Raw genomic sequence first — 19,082 nt, 5'->3', positions numbered from 1 at the left:
AAGGGTTGACACAGGTGTCTGAAGAGTGCCTTGAGTTCCCGTGTCACGCCAGGCAGGGTCCTGTGTGTCCCATTCGATCCCGGCAACCCTGAGAGGGAGATAGTGTTGTACCTGTTCCACAGATGAGAAGTTGGGGGCCCACCCACTTAGGAGGTGACAGAGCCAGGAATGGAGTTGGGGCCGCTTCACCCCAAAATTCCCGGTGCCGCTGCTGCTGTGCTTTCCCCCTGAAGCCCCAGCTGCAGACCCCAGGATCAGCCCTGAGGCCTTGAGCCATTCGTGGGTAAATGTGTTGGTTACCGATGGGAGCAGAGGAGCAAGCTTCAGCGTGCTGCCGGCCAGTCCACGTCTGACTGCTTCCCAAAGGGATTCTTTTCCTGTGGCCCCTACTCCTTTTTCATTCATAAGCACTCCCTTCCTGAAGCTCTCCTGATGACTGGTCTCTTCCTCTCTCTTCAAGTTCCTCTGGTGTATTTATTTTTTTCTTTTCGTGAGCTCCAGTATCTGAGTCAGTAGAAGGGGAGATGTGGGTCGTGTCCGGTTGGGAAACCCACCCTTCCTCTGCCCCACCCTCATTTCCAAGGCCCATGACCTAAACTCTGCACAGGGAGGGAGAAGCCCTGGAGGATTCTAAAGAAGCATTTTCTGAGGATCTGCGGACTTTTCAGTTGAGGGAAAGGAGAAAATCTCAGGGCCGGGTTAAGAAATGTGGTTAGAGGGGTGCCTGGGTGGCTCAGTCGGTTAAGCGTCCGACTTCAGCTCAGGTCACGATCTCGCGGTCCGTGAGTTCGAGCCCCGCGTCGGGCTCTGGGCTGACGGCTCAGAGCCTGGAGCCTGCTTCTGATTCTGTGTCTCCCTCTCTGCCCCTCCCCTTTTCATGCTCTGTCTCTCTCTGTCTCAAAAATAAATAAACGTTAAAAAAAAAAAAAGAAATGTGGTTAGAGAATAAAATCTGTGTCTTGAGCAGAACTTGGTGCCAGGCACCTCCTCTACCATAGCAGCCGTCTGTACTACAGCCTGAGAGATAGTGGCTGTTACACTTATTTTATTTGTGAGAAAACTCAAGGCTCAGTGAGATTTTCCTTTTTTTTTTTTTTTTTTTTTTTTTTTATGTTTTATTTATTTGGAGAGAGAGAGCATGAGTGTGAGCAGGGGAGGGGCAGAGGGAGAGGGAGAGAATCCCTAGCAGGCTCCACACTGTCAGCACAGAGCCCAGCGCAGGGCTCGAACCCACCACCTGTGAGATCATGACCTGAGCCAAAATCAAGAGTCCTGACGCTTAACAGACTAAGGCACCCAGGCGCCCCATCACCTCTTCTTGTAGATTTTCAACTGTTTATTTTTTATATACGAGAAACTGTTGATCTTTATCACTTGTTCAACCGTCCCCATCAGTGCATTCTTTATTATTTCTCATTTGTTATTCTTAGATTGCCCAATAACGCATTCATAGCATTTCATAATGATTATAGAGTTGCCTGCTGTTTTCTTGGCCTGGGTTTTAAAATTGTCTTTCCGGTTAGTTGTGGATTCAGTGCTGGCCAACTTTCCCGCCCTGTCAGGGCTGGCTCTGGAATCTTCTACCCTTCTTTCTCCTCAGGACCAGCCAGTGGCTGGTCCTTCCTGACCACCAGGAGGAAGGTGTCCCTTTGTCTCCGGCAGGGCAGAGTCCCATCCCTGCCGTCCCAGGTCCATCTTTGGGCCATCGGCTCCTCCCCTGTGCTCTCTTCCCCTTTCTCCTGGTCTCCCCCTGTGCTTGCCTTTGATTTGTCTTCGGAAGTTCCCCTTGTCCACTTGCCTTTTCCCCTTCATTTCCCAAGTTCCCACAGGAACCTGGGAAGTAGGTTGTGCCCAGAGGTTAGAACGGAAACTGCAGCCAGATAACTCCAAGGGACAATGCTCAGTTGACGTCATTTCTTTGCCTCGGCCAGAGGTGGTTTTTTTCTTTCTTCCATTTTTCTTCAGGTTACTCTTCTACTCCACCCAGCCCAGTATCTGTCAACCTCTGTGTGAAAGCTCCCTGGCATTGTCTGGTTGGTTTATGTGTTTCCTTTATATTCAAGCTCAAAAATCCATAGTTAGACTTAGACGCTTGGCCTTTGGTAGGGTTGCTTTGTTTTGAAGCAGAAGCATCCCCTTGTGACTATCTCGATAACCTGTCCTATCGATCCTGCGTTTTATTTCCAACACGATCCTAAGAGGCGAGTCATGTAGGGACTGTACAGCCATATCTCCAGGAATACACACAAATGCGTGAAATGAGTTGTCACGGGTTGCAGAAAAGAAAGCTTTCCTACCCTGGTTAGTATTCTTTAGTGAGTTTCAATCAAACTTCAAATCTTCAAAAGAAAATGATGAAAAGAAAGTAGTGAACTTAGGAAGTGTCCAGTGTGTGCCAGGCTGTGGATTCTTTTTTGTTTTTTTCTTTTTAAGTTTATTTATTTATTTTGAGAGAGATCTTTCTCTCATGTGTGCACATAAGTGGGGCAGGGACGGAAAGAGGGGGGGGAGAGAGAAAATCCCAAGCGGTCTCTGCACCGCCAGCATCGAGCCCGACGCAGGGCTGGAACCCACAAACCGTGAGATCATGACCTGAACTGAAGTCAGACACTTAACCAATTGAGCCAGCCAGGCGCCCCCAGGCTGTGTATTCTAAGGCATTCCTTGCTGTCTCCATTTTAATTCTTGCTTTCTTGCTTCTTTCTTTCTTTCTTTCTTTTTCTTTCTTTCTTTCTTTCTCTTTCTTTCTTTCTTTCTTTCTCTTTCTTTCTTTCTTTCTCTCTCTCTCTCTCTCTCTTTCTTTTCTTTTCTTTTCTTTTCTTTTCTTTTCTTTTCTTTTCTTTTCTTTTCTTTCTTCCATATGGGAGCTGAGGCTCAAGGCTTAAATAACTGGCTTGAGGTCATATCCAAGCTGAATGCTTTTTGCAAAACATGCCACCTGAGGTCCAGATGGGTCCATTTAATGGAAGTGTAGTGTGTGTCCTTGTGGTGTTCTAATGCACTGAGCTTCTGTTCATTTTCTCTCCTCTGTCCAGCTCTACCTTCAGGCCCGCTTCACTTGGCGAGGGGCCCGCCTGCTCCGGCCCCTCCTGCAGTTCACCCTGATCATGATGGCCTTTTACACAGGACTGTCGCGTGTGTCCGACCACAAGCACCATCCCAGCGATGTGCTTGCAGGATTTGCTCAAGGAGCCCTGGTGGCCTGCTGCATAGTGAGTAGCATCGTATTCTTACTACACACGCAGAGCCCCACACCGCCTGCTTGTTAAATGTTTCCAGCTCAGTGACCAAAGCTAGGGAGCTCTCAATCCTTTTTTCTGCTTGGTGTATAAAGAGTCACCCCGCCCCAGGACCCCTTCAGTAAAAGGAAAGTCATTTCTGTTTCCTTCCAGCCTGTGAGTTTTCATTCAGCAGAGTCTGTGAGTCCTCAGGTTTGGGCTCATAGAACGTTGCAGCCGGAGATCTTTGATATTGGGCACCTTGCTCACTTTATTGATGAGAACATTTAGGGTTTGAAAGGGGAAGAAACTTGCCCCAGGTCACATGTCAGGTGACCAGCAGAGTCTGGGTCTCTGACTCAGTGCTCACGTGCTGCTTTGGTGGACACTTAAAATTGAGTTGAATTCAGAATCTTGGGAAACTTCCACCCTTCCCAGTGTGACCTTTAGGGTGACTTGGTCAGACCCTAAACGTGGTGTCGGCTAGACAAGAGGGGGCTTGGTCAAGGCTGAGCCTTACCTTGGTTAGCTAAAGGGCCTTGTACATCAAGAGAAGGCCTTGTACCTAGAGAATGGCCTCGGGATGGGCCAGGTTCTCATTTGCCCCAGGCGACTGGGTTATACCCTTTTCCCATATTTCATCCCTGACTCTGTGAATGTGCATAAGGCATCCCAGCTCTCTGAGCTTCTGTCCCCTCAAGAATCTCTGCTTTTCTTGCCTGCTAAAAGTTTTGAGGGGTTTATTCAGCACACATGGTGGAGCTCCTGCTCTGATACCGTGCCTTCCTGGGCCCCACCCTGGGGAGCTCACACCAGGCCAGCGAGAATCTCAGAGCACAGTCATGGCTGGATGTTTAGGCACCACACATGCGGGTTGTGTTGTTCGTATTATCCTTGCCCACTCGCAGTAAGACTCATGAACAATAGAGATCTGGACGAGCCCTTGGCCTTTCTTCATTTCTAAACCTGGCTGCTGCCTCGAGTCTCCCTTTGATCACCTCTCCCACTCACTCCTGTGATGGCATTTGTCACCCTGTGCTGCCATTGCAGATGTGTGTATCCCTTTAGACTGTAAATTTCCCCGGGGACAGGGACCATAGATGACACACTGTTCTCCCCGTCTCCCCAGTGCCTCTCAGGGAGTCTGGCTCAGAGTAGATAAATCTTTAATCCACAGAAAGCTTGAGTCAATGGGTGGCTCTCCTCTTCCTTGAGAACACTACAAGAGACATTGTGTTGGAGGCAGAGGGATGAATAAGGCACGGGCCTTGCTTCCAAGGAAATCCCAGTCTACTCGCTCCCACTGCCTGGCCAGCACAGGGGTTAGAACACAGCACGGGGCTGTCATGGAGATACAGACAGGGTGCTTCGGCTGCAGGCGAGGGCCGGGTGCAGGGGGAAGGAAGTGGGCAGGGAGTAGTGGCGATCGAGTGGGCACCACGTAGAAAGTCGTGTCTGAGCTGCTTGTCAGTTTTGGCAGGAGAATCCTGGCCTAAGGACTTGCCTCTTTTGACGGCTTTGTTCATCACTTTCTTTCTTCCTTTTTTTTTTTTTTTTTCAGTCAAGGTCAGAAGGGAGAGAAATTGGGGGAGCAAACGGTTAAATGAGAGCATCGGTCACCAGCCAGCTCAGTCTCTGATGCTTTAATGTGAAGTGACAGCAGGGGACGGGTGTTTGCTCGAGAGGGTAACCCTTTGCCGACTGTGGCCTTCTGAGCCGTGCTCTTGGCAGGCGCCCGGCCCACTGGCCTGCTGCTGTGTTTTCTTCCGTGTGCTGCTGTCCTAGTTAGGGTCTCCTGCACCCCCAGTTTAAAAAGGTGCAGAGATGCTTTGTAGCCTGCCTCTTTCATATCCTATAGCACTCTCCATGCACAATGAGACAGTATCTGGGAGGACCAGGGTTTATTTTCAACAAGGGAAATGAGAGGTCTGACTTTTGTCCTGTTTGACTCTGGCTGACTGTAGCTGAGGAGAGGAAGTTGGTATGAGCATTTACTAAGCCCCTACTCTGTGCTGGCACCATTCCAGATCCTTTACCCATGGTCGATGGCTGCTCTCAGGTGCTCCCTGACTTGAAAGCTTTGCCCTCTGCACTTGGCAAGGAAGGATGGTCACTGGGGCTGAAGGCCAACCAGAGTTAACCCGAGGCGGAACAGCACAGACCACACAGATTTATTTTCTGGCAGTTCTCGAGTTTGGAATTACAAAATAGGTCTCACTGGGCTAAGATCAAGGTGTTGGCGGGCTGCGTTCCTTCTGGAGGCTGCCTGCGTTCTTTAGCCCATGGCCCCTTCCTCCCTCTCCAGGTCTTTCTTTCCTTCTCTCTGGCCTCTGCTTCTGTCACTACATCTCCCCCTGTGATTCTGACTCTCTTGCCTCCCTCTTAGGAGGGCTCGGGAGATTCCCTGGAGTCCGCCCGGTGATCCAGGGAAATCTCCCCATTTCCAGGTCTTCAACTTCATCCCATCTGCAAAGTCCGTTTGGCCATGGAGGGTAACATATTAGCAGGTTGTAGGGATTAGGACACAGGCATCTTTGGGGCACCGTTGTTTAGTCTACCACACGTTTCCCGCCATCTTCCTCGAAGACAGAATTGTCTAACTTTCTCCTCCTGTTCCCGTGGCCCTTTTCATGGTTTTCCTGCTGTGGCCTTCAGCCTGGCTTTGTTGAAGTTGCCTGCTCAAATGTCTGCCTCCTGAACCAGGCTGCCAGTGCCTTAGCAGAATCCTGTGGCTTCACCTTCCAGCTCTTTGTCATCCTCAGGCCTTATACAGTGGCTGGCACAAGGGGTGCTTGATTAGCCTTGGTTAAAGAGGGCATGTGATGAGTGAACTTGTAACCTCAGGCGAGACACTTCCCCTCTGAGCCTAGTTTTCTCATCCTGTGAATGGACCTTGGAGGCGTGATAGCTCCGGGACGTTCTCCCACAGAGATTGAGAGGCACGGCCGACTTTGTAGTGAGTAAACTACCTGCCTTCGCAGATGGAACCGTCTTCCTGCAGTGCCCACGAAGATGGCCTCTTTTGGGGGACTGGGACTTATTTTTAAGTCCCAGTGGGTGCCTTGCATCACCCTAGAACGTTGGCTGAGTCACTGCAGAGCCTTGGGCAACAGGCCGTGACAGCTTAGCACTCTTACTCAGGTCTTCTGAGAGTAAGTCCTGCACAGCAAGCACATGTGTCTAGACAGAAACCACGTGTCAAGCAAGAGCAGATCCGATTTCCTACCCCACTGCTTGCTAGTTGAACCTTTCCAGAGAGGGAAGCTGATGGCACTCACCACAAACAGAAAATCTATGTGGCATCACGGACTGAACACGAAGACACGGGCACACGGGGTCAGATAGGCCTGCGCACTGATGTATGTCTTTACACGTGTGGCTGGAGGTAGAGAGACCCAGAGGCGCATGGACAGACCCAGCAGTACCCAGACACGTAGACATCCATCCTTTTTCCGATCAGAACCACAGAAACACACAGTCAGGCAAGCCAATGCAAACACAGCCACATACTGACCTTCGCAGTGCCCCTCCTGCCTACACACACACACACAGTCAGCCCTACCAAGATATGAGCCCTACAGCTGGACTCACCCCCTAGAGTAACCCAGGGACTCCGACGAAGCGACAAACATCAGTTCATTTCCTGTCTGGTGACAACTTGCCTATCTGGTCACCTCTTCCCTGACCCTCTAGCAGATGGCAAACGATGGGGCCCTGGGAGGGGTCAGGGCAGGGCCAGGCCGCCATTGCTGTGGGTGCAGCAGAGGAAGCAGCTGTTTTTGAATGTCATAAACACACAGCAGAGTCTTTCCTGGTTTTCCTCTTCCCCGGGGGTGTAGCTCAGCTAGCAGTCGCTCTTTTGTGTGCTGCTGTCTTCCTCCAGGATGTAGGGAAGGGAGAGGGCGTTCTTTGTCTCTGCCCCAGTGCGGTGACCTTGGGAGAAGAGACCAGCAAGAACACAAGTGTTAAGAACTTGGTGATGATACCCCCTTGAGAGGAAATGGATGCAGAGAGGGTGTGGCACACCCAAGGACACACAGTGGCAGAGTTGGGACCAGATCCTGGCTCACAGTTCTCTCTCACAGGACTAAAACCATGAACTCCAAACATGCTTGGTCTATGCCATGAATTTGTGAGATCTCTTCCTTCTCTAATGGAAGATTCCCATCTATTCCCATTGGATTGATCGCACTGTTGTCTGGGCACAGGAATATGGATGAAATGACCTTGCAAGTCTTTTCTGGCCATTCAGAAGTCTAGCTCTTTGCCCAGTAGGCCCTGGGGCTGACCTTGCCTCCTCAGGGCCCCCACTCTGAGGAGGGTAGGGGTGTCAGGACCGTGATGTGGGAAAGAGAAGGGAGCAAGGTCTGGAGACAAACTGTGGCCCCAACAGATGATGACTGGATCCTCCACCATCTTCAGTGTCCTTCGAAAATCTCGTTTCTCATTCCACTGCTGAGATGAATGAGTGATGAGTCAGAGACTCCAAAGGGAATCCCACTAGCCACCTGCTAATTAGGCATATGGGCATGTCACTTCTTCTCAGCCACCTTTCCCCATAGTGGGGTGTGGGGATGATAATAACATCCCACTCTCTTTGGATTGTGGAATCAATGAATAAAAGATGCTTGTGCTTGCCACATGCAACACATCAACTGAATGTGTATCGTGGAGGAAGTACTATACTTTGTTTTAAAGATTTGGAGCTAAAAAGAGTTGGCCCTTGAAGAGTTTTAATGCAGGAGCTTCCCCAGACTTGACCACGATCCGTAATAATAAATTCATTTTCCAGGGTGCCTGCGTGGCTTGCTTGGTTAGGCTTCTGACCCTGGATTTCGGCTCAGGTCATGATCTCATGGTTCTTGAGATAGAGCCCTCATTGGACTCTGTGCAAGAAGCACTGAGTCTGCTTGGAATATTCTTTCTCATTCTCTCTCTCTCTCAATAAATAAATAAACTGTAAAAGAAGTATGTTTTCCATTATAACCCAATAGAAGCACTCACACATAACTGGAAAATTTCCCAAAATAAGACTTACCCTTACTGTGTGTGATACAGTCTAATATTTTTCATTCAACCTTTAAAAATGCTGGTAGTGTATCCAAAAACAAAACAAAACAAAACAAAAAAAAAAACAAATGCTGGTAGTGACCACCCAGTAAATGGATTTTGTAACTTTCTCAGGACTTGTGACATGAGGTTTGAAAAACACTGATGTAGTAGGGACAATGGGGGGCACAAGAGAGGGGATAGTTCATTCTGAGGGTGTTGGAAGGCTAGAAAGAATTCCTAGAGGAGATGGAACCTTGATGAGTGGACATTTTTTTATGAGCTATGAAAGAGAAGGAAAGGCATTTCATGAAGAAAGAATGTTGCAGAGACATGGGGATGGGTGAGAACAATGGGAACACAGTGTGTCTTCTGATCCTTGAAGGCTTCAAAATGTAGGACTTCTGGAAGCAGGGCCCCTGCTTTTCCCAGCCTCTGTCATCCTTGAGCATCATGTTCCGGAAGCCCAGATCTTGCTAGATGTAGCTCCCCACTAGCTGAGCTGTTGGTGCTGTGCCGCCACCCCCCCCCCCCCCCCCCCCCCCCCCGCCTTCCCAGAAACCCTCCTTTGCCATAGCCTAGAAGCGCCTTCTTGGAAAGGTCCTAGGCAGGCACAGATCCCTGTTCTCCTCCAGAATTGCCCCCAACTCTCCTCCGCTGTTCCAAACACACCTTGTTTTTGTGAGACTAACTTCATCCATGACCCTCAGTAGCAGTGATGGTCATGAATGATGATAACTGAGGTAGGATTTGAGTAGCCCTACATCAGTAGGAGGTGTTTTCACGAGAATTCTCCCACTGAAGCCTGACAGCTATGGGAAGGTGAATTTTTAAATAATGCTTGCACACACATACAGAGACCATCTATCATCTGAAGTTATAAACCTCTTCATTTGGTATAAATTCAAGTCCCAACAAGAGTGTGACTTAGTCTGAGGTCACACACAGCAGGAGCAATTTTGGTACCAGATCCTGCTGCCTGATGCAAGTCTTTTCTGTGACCGTTTCCACCCCATCAAGTTCCTCTCAGATATACCAGGAAACCATTCAGATGAGATGCTGGCAAGTCCCCAGTGCCAAAAGCCACTGGAAGTCCTTTTCTGAGGTCAAAAAGTGATGATTGCAACTGGGTAGCTCTCATTTAGTCAAAAGACAGGGCTGCCAAAGATGGCTTTTCTTTAGACAGCCCTTATTATACTTGGGGCACGAGGGTGAGCCGGGTCCCAAGGCTTTCTCCTGCAAAGAAAATGATTCCTTAATCCAGGAGATTGTTTATTATGGTAGAGCAGGATGCCAAAAGGAAATCCTGAGGCCAAGGCATGGGGATGTCTACGAAAAGGAACAGCACAGGGGTGCCTGGCTGGCTCAGTGGGTGGAGTGTGAGACTCTTGATCTCGGGGTTGTAGGTTCGAGCCCTGTGCTGGGCGTAGAGATTACTTGAAAAGAAAATGTTAAAAAGAAAAAGACCAGCTCATGGACTGTATCCTCCCGTGGGGGTGGAGTAGAATTTGTTGAGGGCCACAGCTGGGCTCTGAGTCCTTCATGCATTTGAGTAGCTCACAGTCTAAAGTGGAAACGTGGCATAGCATTACTCCTTAAAGCCTGTGCCCAGTGCTAAGACAGAAGGTCATTACAAGTTGAGTGTGGGTAGGGGTGCCTGGGTGGCTGAGTTGGTTGAGTGTCCAACTCTTGGTTTGGGCTCAGGTCGTGATCTCAACGTTCATGAGATCGAGCCCCGCATCAGGCTCTCCACTGACAGCATGAAGCCTCCTTGGGAGTCCCCCTCTCAGCCCCTTCCTCTGCTCACACTGTCTCTCTCAAGATAAATAGATAAATAAACTTAAAAAACGTTGAGTGTGGATAGCAAAGAGAAAATACAGGCAGCTCCGGGCAGGTATCCCGAAACCCAGTGTACAGATACAGGAGCTGCTTTCAAAGCAATTACAAGATGTGTAAGACCTTCAGCCATTAAAATGGCAGATCTAGCATTTGAGCCCATTCATAGGGTGCCCATTGGCGGTTCTCCTAACTTTAGTCTGCATAACAGACTAAAATAGGGTTTGTTAAAACCCTACACTTCCCGTAGGCCAGGGTGGGCCTAGGAATCTGCTTTTTCAAGAGGCAGCCAGCTGATTCTGAAACAGATGATCTGAGGATTACATTTGGAGAAATACCAGAATAGACAACCCTCCGTGTTCTTCTGGTTGTTAAGGTTCTAACATTCTTCTCCTTTAATATTTAGCTGCTCTGGGCTGGCATCTAAGCTCAACAGGGGCTTATAAAAATCCTTGATGTATGAGGAGGTGATTCCTATTTTCAGGGAGCTAACTTCCACATTCTCAGGAATTGAAACACTCAAGGACTCCAGAAACATTTAAAGAACACGTTTGTTGTCACAACCGAGGGTAGATTAACGAAGTGACCCTCAGAAGTTGCCGACGTGGCCATTCGCAGGCAAGTGGGAGTGGAAACCTTGCTACCGACCGGCCTTCTTGTTTCTGGCCGGCTTGGTCCTTGCTGAGCTCCAGCCAGGCCGTACCCCAGAAGGGCCTCTCTGCTCCGGGGGGCTGGCATCTCTGGGGCCAGTGAGTGCTGACAGCAAGACATCAGAGGCATCTTCCTTCTTGATTGTGCTGACTCATTCCCCAAAATAGCCTCGGAAATTATAGGACTTGGAGATCAGATTCTATCTGTCCTGTGGAAAACTCCTACCTGCGTATGATCTTCCTGTCTGGCTCGACTTTTACCTTTTGGCTTATTTATATTCTTCATCATCCGTCTTCCCTGCAACCCCCCCTCCTTTTCCTTTCTTCTAGTTCCTTCTCTTGTTTCTTGTCTTCCCACACAAGGGGCGGGGAAGGAGAAGTGACCGCACAAGGGGCGGGGAAGGAGAAGTGACGTTGTGTAGGTAGGCACTGGACGCATGAGCCAGTGGCCATGGCTCCCATTTATTAACATTTATTTATTTATTTATTTATTTATTTATTTATTTATGGTTTATTAACCACGCTGTCAACACTTGTGCCTTCTGTTACGTCACATCCTTAGAGTGACCCTCCGAGGTGGGTACTGTGTCCCTCATTTGGGTATTTTACCGAAAATGGCAGAGGCTGGATTTGAAGACAAGTCTGTCTTGCCCTTGTGGGCAAAGCTCGTTGCCAGTGCTGCATGTGCTGGACGGGGAGGGGGAGGTGATGACACAGTGGTGCGCTGGGGATGGTGGCTCCCTGTACGCTTCTTACCTCCTCTTTGTAACGAATGGGATTCCTCAGCCTGGACTTGCCTCGTTTGTGTGGAGTCTTGCTCTTGGTCGAAGGACTCCACTCTCCTGAGGGCTTGGGTACGTCAGGGCATCTTGCACACTCGGGTCCCAGAATGGCCTGGCCATTCTAACTCAGAAGAAGGCCACACCTGCTTCCCCAAGGTGCTGTCAGAGGGACCCCAAATGTTAGAAGGCAGATGAAAGCGGAGCTAGAATTTTTTTCCCCTGGCGTGGTTACCCCCGCCGCAAGAGTTTGGGGGGGGAACAAGAGCAAAGATTTCTAGAGTGAGACGCGCAACTAGGAAGGAAAGCATCGCCTTTTTCCTGCACGCGTATCCACCTCCACACGTCCACACCAACCCCCGTCAATTCTTATCAACTGCAGTCTGCTCTCCACATTCCAGAAGCTCATCTCTTCTGCGTCTTCACGGCTTGGTTGTAGCGCGGGACCCGTCTTCTGGACTCTGCAGGTCCTGACTTGGTGCCCTTGCCTTCAGGTTCTCCATTCCTTTTCTGACTCCTTCTGCATCTTTAGGTAACAGCCTTCTCAACAGGCTGCTTCTCTGCTACAGCCTTGACCAGTGGCTCCTGAAGCCAAGAGGATGAGGTCCGAGTTCCTTAACGTGTCCTAGGAGCCTTCTCAGGATCTGGCTGTCTCCTCTGCAGCCTTATTGACCGTGTGGCCGTAGCCATGCTGAGTTTCCTGCAGCTCCTGAACGTGCTGTTCTCTCTCACTCCCGTGCCTTTGCACGCACTGCTCCTCTGCCTAGAACAACATTCCTGGCGTTCGCCACCTGGCTAACTCCTACTGAGCTAAGCTCAAATATACCTCCTTTGGGGGAAGCCTTCTTTATAAAGCCCCCCACCCTTCCCTTCAGTGTGGGTTCCATGATTCTTCAACCCCCCTGGCTTCCCTCTATCATGATCTTTAAAACACTGTATAGTAACTATCTGTTTGCTTGGATCTCTCCCCCCCATTGCCCTGTGAGCTTGGGAGGGCAAAGGGCTCTTAGGTATATTTATCTTTATAATCTCAGGGCTTGGCACAGAGCAGATGTTCAATACGCGTTACTGGTTGCATTTTTCAAAAAAAGCACTTTATAAAATTCAAAGAATCGGAGAGATGGAATTGAAAGCAAATGCTCAGGGCAGTTTAAACAAGAGCTTTTCTTGGTGCTTAGGGTATAGATTTCTGGCTCACTGACACTGTGTTTATTATCTAATGTTGCTCTCTTCTCACAGCAGAGATCTGTGGAAGTAGGGCTGTGGGCTGGGAGTGGTTCCCTGGACATAAGATAGCTACCTAATTTGTATAGACCCTTCCCCGTCTGGGCCTCTGGGTTTTCTTTTTGGGTAGAGAGCACCTTCTGCAGGAAATGGAACTGCTCGGGGCAAGGTTTTCACTTCTGCTAGTCCTTTTTGTGCTCTGCTGTTCAAGCGTTGGGAAGACTGAGCCCTGTTTGAGTCTTGACAGGATCGAGTTTCATGATCCCAAAAAAGTGTTTGTGTAAGCTCAAGCCACGCTGAAAGCGAAATGCAGCTTTTAAAGGGGGGTTCTGCTGGACCTGACTCAACTTTTCATCTTGCCGCCTGGCCACGTACATGCAGTGTGCGAGCGTGTGGTTCCCCAGAAGGTTGGGGGATTTGCATGTGCCGATAAGACCCAAGGCCAGCGTGCTTGCTTCCAGTAGAGAGGAGTTTAGAAATTCAACTGGGTGTTGTATGGAAACCAGTTTGACAATAAATTTCATATTAAAAAAAAAAAAAAGAAATTCAACAAGAATTTTTTTTAGGTTTATTTATTTATTTTGAGAGAGAAAGAGAAAGAGAGTGAGCAGGGGAGGAGGAGAGAGGGAGAGGGAGAGGGAGAGGGAGAGAAGCAGGATCCCAAGCAGGCTCTGTGCCATTAGCACAGAGCCCAACATGGGGTCTCAAGCTCACGAGCCACGAGATCATGACCTGAGCCGAAGTCGGACGATTAACCGACTGAGCCACCCAGGCGGCCTCTACATTCTTGCCTTTAACGTCCATATTATCCCTGTCTCGCAGCTGGGAAACGGAAACCCTAATATGCGGTAGATAATGAGCTCAGAAAATTAAACTGGGAAATAAGCCAGTAGATTAAGGTGGTGTCAGATTCTCGGAGGGAAGATGTTTATTGGGGGCTGGGGGTTCATCCCCTTGCTATGTTTGCCTTCAGCAGGTGGGCTGAAGCTGGGAGAAAGATCTCTAAGAGATGGGAGCAGTGAGAGCCCTCATTTGGTGCCACCGGCAGCTGGGCAGGAAGAAGTGCAGTTGAGAGTCCGCCTCGGAGGGCTAGATTGAAGCCTTCTTCCAAAACCAAGTAAAGGAGGAAGCCGAGGGTAGTTTCCAGGTGGAGATGGGGATATTGGCTCTGCACCTGTCAGAGAAGAGTTGAAAAGTGTAATTATTTCCACATTTAACTTCAGTCACGGTCGTTAGTGCTTCCTTATACGGGAAGCACTTGCAAGCTCCTTCTGTGACCACATGTAAAGGATTCCCAGCCAGGGGGCCTCGAACCTCCTGGCAGGGTTGGGTACACATCTTTCCTTTCCTGGTTCTCGGGTTTGGCCCGGACTAGGAGCCAGGAGTTCTCACTGTTCACACCTCCTTGGAAAAGAAAGGGACAGAAGGTTTAATTTTTTTTCTTTGCAAAATGGTACATTCTATAGCGCCGGGGCTGTAAATGTTATTAAAATGTTAACATTTCTTGGCAACATTTCACTTTCTGATAGTAGCACAGAAACATCCCAGCCATCTTTTCTTATTTATTACTTTTTTACAAACAAATAATAATTAAACCTTTGAGTAGGCGATGTATAGAATGGGTACAAAATTCAAAAGATGTCAGGGTTGGGGCGCCTGAGTGGCTCAGTCGGTTAAGCGTCCGACTTCAGCTCAGGTCATGATCTCACGGTTCGTTGAGTTCGAGCCCCGAGTCGGGCTCTGTGCTGACAGCTCAGAGCCTGGAGCCCGCTTCAGATTCTGTGTCTCCCTCTGTCTGCCCCTCCGCTGCTTGCACTCTGTCTCTCACATTGTCTCAAAAGTAAATAAACATTAAAAAAAAAAAATTCTTTTTTTTTTTTTTTTAAAAAGCTGTCAGGGTTTTGTAGCGGCTGATAAGTCTCTATTTCCTGTTCCTCTCCTGGTCCCTTGATCTCCTGAGTAACCAGCACCACCAGTTTCTGGCTGTGCTTTCTGTGGCACTTGGTTGATGCTCTGTCTGACTATAGAAAGGACATCATGGAAGTTGGTTCGATAGGTGATCCAAGGGGTGATCCATGGACCCTTGATGCATGATCCACGGATCAGGGTATTGAGCCCCACATCTGGCTCCACACTGAGCATGCTTGCTTGGGATTGTCTCTCTCTCTCCCTCTGCCCCTCTCCCCAGCTCATACTCTCTCTCTCAAAAAAATTTGAAAAGTAACTTTTTAGCCTCTACTGTGTCGAGAACGAAGTCACAGTGCCATCATTGTTAGTGAGCGCATGACCTGTGGCAGGGCAAGGACTTTCCAATCCAGAAAGTTGGCTAGGCATAGGGAATTTGGAGGTGCTCTAGTCTCCATTTCAAAAATCTGCCCTGTGTTTCCTATTAAATGACATGACTGATAGCCGCCTCTTATGGTTACGCAATACAAACTCCTATTGCTGAATGGCTCAAGTGGATGTCTGTGTATTTATTTTGCCATGTAATACAAAGCATAAATTTTCCTTACTCCACTAACTCATCAGGCTCTTGAATCTGTCCTCGTAAGCTAATTGGGACAGGAGCTATGCCTCAGCCATCCCCGTACCTTTGCAAGTTGGGTGTCTGTAAATGTTCCTCAGTGATTGTTAAGACCCGGTGGGGTCTTGTGCTCACAAATGGGAAGGACTTTGGGAAGGAGCGATAGGAGATTGCATTGACCTCTCCTCCGGGTTAGCTGCTGACTCCCTCAGCCACAAAACCCTGGCTTCTGCACCCCCATCAAATTGTTGAGATCCGGACTTTCAGGAAAACGTGGTCACAACGGCTTCCTTCTCCACTCCTGCTGATAGGAATTCATGTTGGCTGATCTCTTGTGGTTACACCCTAGATTTCTTTGTGAGGAAAGGGAAAGTATCGTAGATTAATGAGCATGACTAATTATGACTTGCTTCCTTATGTAGGAATGTATTTTTCACTGCTGTTCATTTTCCTTGAGAAATAGGGAAGTAGCATTTTTGGTAGGAAGCACTGGACTGAGAGTCCAGAGAACAGAATTCTACTCCCCCCATGGCTGTGCATCCTGGGACATGTCACTGTCCTTCTCTGGGCTTCAGTTTCCCTACCTGTATAACACAAGTTGGTGTATATATATATATAATCTCCGTAGGATCCTTCCCTAGTCAAAGATCTATGGTTTGGGGGTCCCTTTTTCCCAAAGTCTGTGCTTCTATGACCTTCCCTTTGCCTGTCCCCAGGCCCCAGGTGTCAGTTATTAATTTCAATGTCTGATTTTGTGCTTCTAGGTTTTCTTTGTGTCCGACCTCTTCAAGACTAAGACGACACTCTCCCTGCCTCCCCCTGCTCTCCGGAAGGAAATCCTTTCGCCTGTGGACATTATTGACAGGAACAATCACCACAACATGGTGTAGGTGCTGCCCACCTCCTGAGCTGTTTTATAAAATGACTGCTGACAGCAAGCTCTTGCTGCTCTCCAATCTCATCAGACAGTAGAATGTAGGGAAAAACTTTTTGCCCAACTGATTTTAAAAAGGAAAAAAAAAAGTCTTATTTTGTGGCCTTCCAAAATAGGTAGCATTCACCTATGTGGAAACAACAGCAAACTAACACCAAGTGCCGAAATCCTGGATGTGCAATTGGTCTAAGTGTTCATGTTCTAGTGAACACGGGCTTGTTCTGGAACAGACACTAAAATGATTTGAGTAGGGTCTGCCAGTCACGCTTGTGACCCGAGGAACCCCAGGCCTGTGAGAAAAGATCAAATTCACATTGTAGCACACAATGCTAGAAGTAGCACTGAATCAAGAAAACAGCCATTGGGCGGGCTCCTGTCTCGTGTCTCTCTGTCCACACCACTCTGATCTGTGCTGTGACTTTGGTTCAGGAAGGTTGGTTTTGTTTTGTTCAATATAAGGGCAGAGCAGGTGTGCTAAGTCAGGCCACGCGATCCCGAATCTGGATTCCCAGTCCTGAGGCCTTTCTCCCTCCCTCCCCCGGCCCCCAGGCCAGCAGCCACAGCCCCTCACTTTAGCGATTAGGAGACTCTTTGTGGATGAGTGAGTTTCACAAATAGCACAATTTCAAAAGCGATAGAGGGTGCTGGCCCTCCTTTGTCTTCTCTGGCCGCATCATTGTGTGATGCGGGACGTCAGCAGCGGGATGCCCCTGTTGTGTTCACCAGTCACTCGGCACCTTCACACTCTTGGTAACAGTTAGCTTCGGTCACTGCTTTCTCCCCGGAAGTCCTTGCTGTGTGCCCCCCGGGGTCTCCCGGGAGGGTCCCGACCCCAGCAAAGGCGTGCTCTGCCGTCGGCTGACGGGAAGCAGCCTTACGTACAAGAGACGTGGGAGCGAATGGGCAAGAATGAAAAACTCACCAACCTTTTGGCTACTCAGAGTCAGAATGAGCCAGAGCAGCAGATGGTCTCGTGCCTGAGAGGCGGCCCTTCCAGATCTCGGAGCGGACGAGCGTCTCTGCGGGGGCTGCTCTTGCGAAGCTGTGTAAAGCACTATTGTCTTGGGGTTGATCTCTAGGGCAGTTCTTGGTAGGTTCTGCTGGGCAGAACACATGGGTTAAATCTCCGTAGAGTTTTTCCTCATCCTCTCTCCGTAAGTGTCCTTCCAAGCAAGGTCCCACGCGGGGCAGTAGACAGGGATCCTTTCTACTGAACCTTCGAGGAAAGGAGGAAGGAAGAAATGCTTTCAGATCGCGGGTGCAAACCTTTCAAAGGGCTAAATGTAACCACATGGATCAAGCACATGTACATCCTTACTCCAGAAGCCGTCCTTTTCATTTCCACTTCTAGCAAGCTATGATTTTTATATATAAATATTATATAAATAATGTATAAAACATTAAAAGTTAACTATGTAAGATATTATTTCTGAAACAATTTTAGCTACATCCACTATGATTTATAAACTGTCTCGACCTGTGTTATTTACATTAGCTGCTTAAAAAAGCATGGAGTTAATTTTTTTTTTTTTAATAACTAAAATATCGTAGTTCTGTGGTAGACATTGTTTTACAACGAAAGAAATAACTAGAGAAAACTGTATAAAAACATTAAAGTGTCAGTATTTTTGTAAGGTTCCATTTTGTAAAGAGAATAATATTCAAAGACTTTTGTAGAATACAAAGTGAAAACTTGTATCTGCGAAACTACACTTGTATTAAATGTGCTTTTTAAATAAAAGCTCATAACCCAACTAAGGAAGGGGCTGGAATCCTGAAATGTGTGAGGGGTGTTTGTCTCGGGTGTGTGGCAGGAGGGAGGGGGCTCGCAGGCCATCTGAGCTCTTTCAGTGGGCTGGCTTCACCTCGGGGCACCACTTCCTGATCCTTCCAGGGGGAAATACGGTGGCCGTAGCTGCCTCAGCTGCTCTTTCATCTCTGAAAGCCTGTTTGCCCAGCCAGACTCTGGCTCTGCTGTGTCTCAGGCTCTAAAGAGCTTCTGTATTCTAAAGGGGTTTGTCAAGGAGGGAGGAGCTAGTGGGTCCCCCAAAGGCAGATAAGAAGCAGGGCTCCTGATAAGGTGTGTTTGGGGAGCTCCCAAGGGAGCTCTTTACGTATCAAAAGAAGGAGGGTGGAGGGCACTCCCCAGAGAATGGCACTTGGCCCTTGCTTTCTCTCCCGGTGTCTCCCCAGCCTGGAAGAAGAGGGGGAGCTGGACATGTCACACCCGTTGAGCACCTGTGTGCCAGGCACGTCTGCCTGTTTGTCACTGCTGATCCTTCTGGCAGTTCTTACTTTGAGAACTGAGGAATGCGAAGGAGCCCAAAGATGGAACGACCTGTCTGAGATCCTGGAAGAGTAAATTGCCGGCCAAGACTTGTGTCCATTGCCTATTGCTGCTATAACAAGTTACCAGTAACACAGTAGCTTAAAACGGCACAGATTTACTATCTGATAGTTTTGGAGGCTCGGGGGAAGAAGCTGTTTCCTGGTCTTTTCCAGCTTCTAGAGGCCATCTGCATCCCTTGGTTTGTGGCCCTCTTTCTCCATCTGCAAAGCCAGCAGTACTGGACCAGGTCCTTTCCATTCTGCGGTCTCTGGGTCTCTACTTCTGCCACGTCTTCCACATTTAGGGCCCTGCTGATTAGATGGACCCACCTCTCTTATCCAGGATGCTCTACCTGTGTTAAGGTCAGCCGATTAGCAACCTTCATTCCATCTGCTACCTTAATTCCCTTTTGCCATGTCACAGAGCATATGCATAGAACCCAGGGATTAGTACACGGACGTCTTGCAGGGTGGTCAGACTGCCCACCACAGTTCACCCTCTAGGCCTCAAAGATTCCCATCCAGCCCATATGCAAAATA

General features: G+C 48.7%; 1 protein-coding gene across 2 annotated transcripts in view; it reads left to right on the top strand.

Annotated features, from left to right (window-relative positions):
• The window catches only part of PLPP3 (phospholipid phosphatase 3), an 85,679-nt gene extending 67,685 nt beyond the window's left edge, over window positions 1-17,994 (top strand). For both annotated transcript variants that reach the window (XM_042951729.1, XM_042951730.1), the window contains 2 exons: window positions 3,036-3,212; window positions 16,045-17,994. In XM_042951729.1, coding sequence (XP_042807663.1) covers window positions 3,036-3,212; window positions 16,045-16,170 — 303 coding nt within the window. In that variant the 3' untranslated portion in view covers window positions 16,171-17,994. The remainder of the gene's footprint in view (window positions 1-3,035; window positions 3,213-16,044) is intronic.
• The last annotated feature ends 1,088 nt before the right edge of the window (window positions 17,995-19,082 follow it).

Source organism: Panthera leo, chromosome C1 (genome assembly GCF_018350215.1).
Source record: "Panthera leo isolate Ple1 chromosome C1, P.leo_Ple1_pat1.1, whole genome shotgun sequence".
Classification (NCBI taxonomy): domain Eukaryota; kingdom Metazoa; phylum Chordata; class Mammalia; order Carnivora; family Felidae; genus Panthera; species Panthera leo.
The sequence above is the reverse complement of the archived record's forward strand: the minus strand, read 5'-3'. Positions and strand labels throughout refer to the sequence as shown.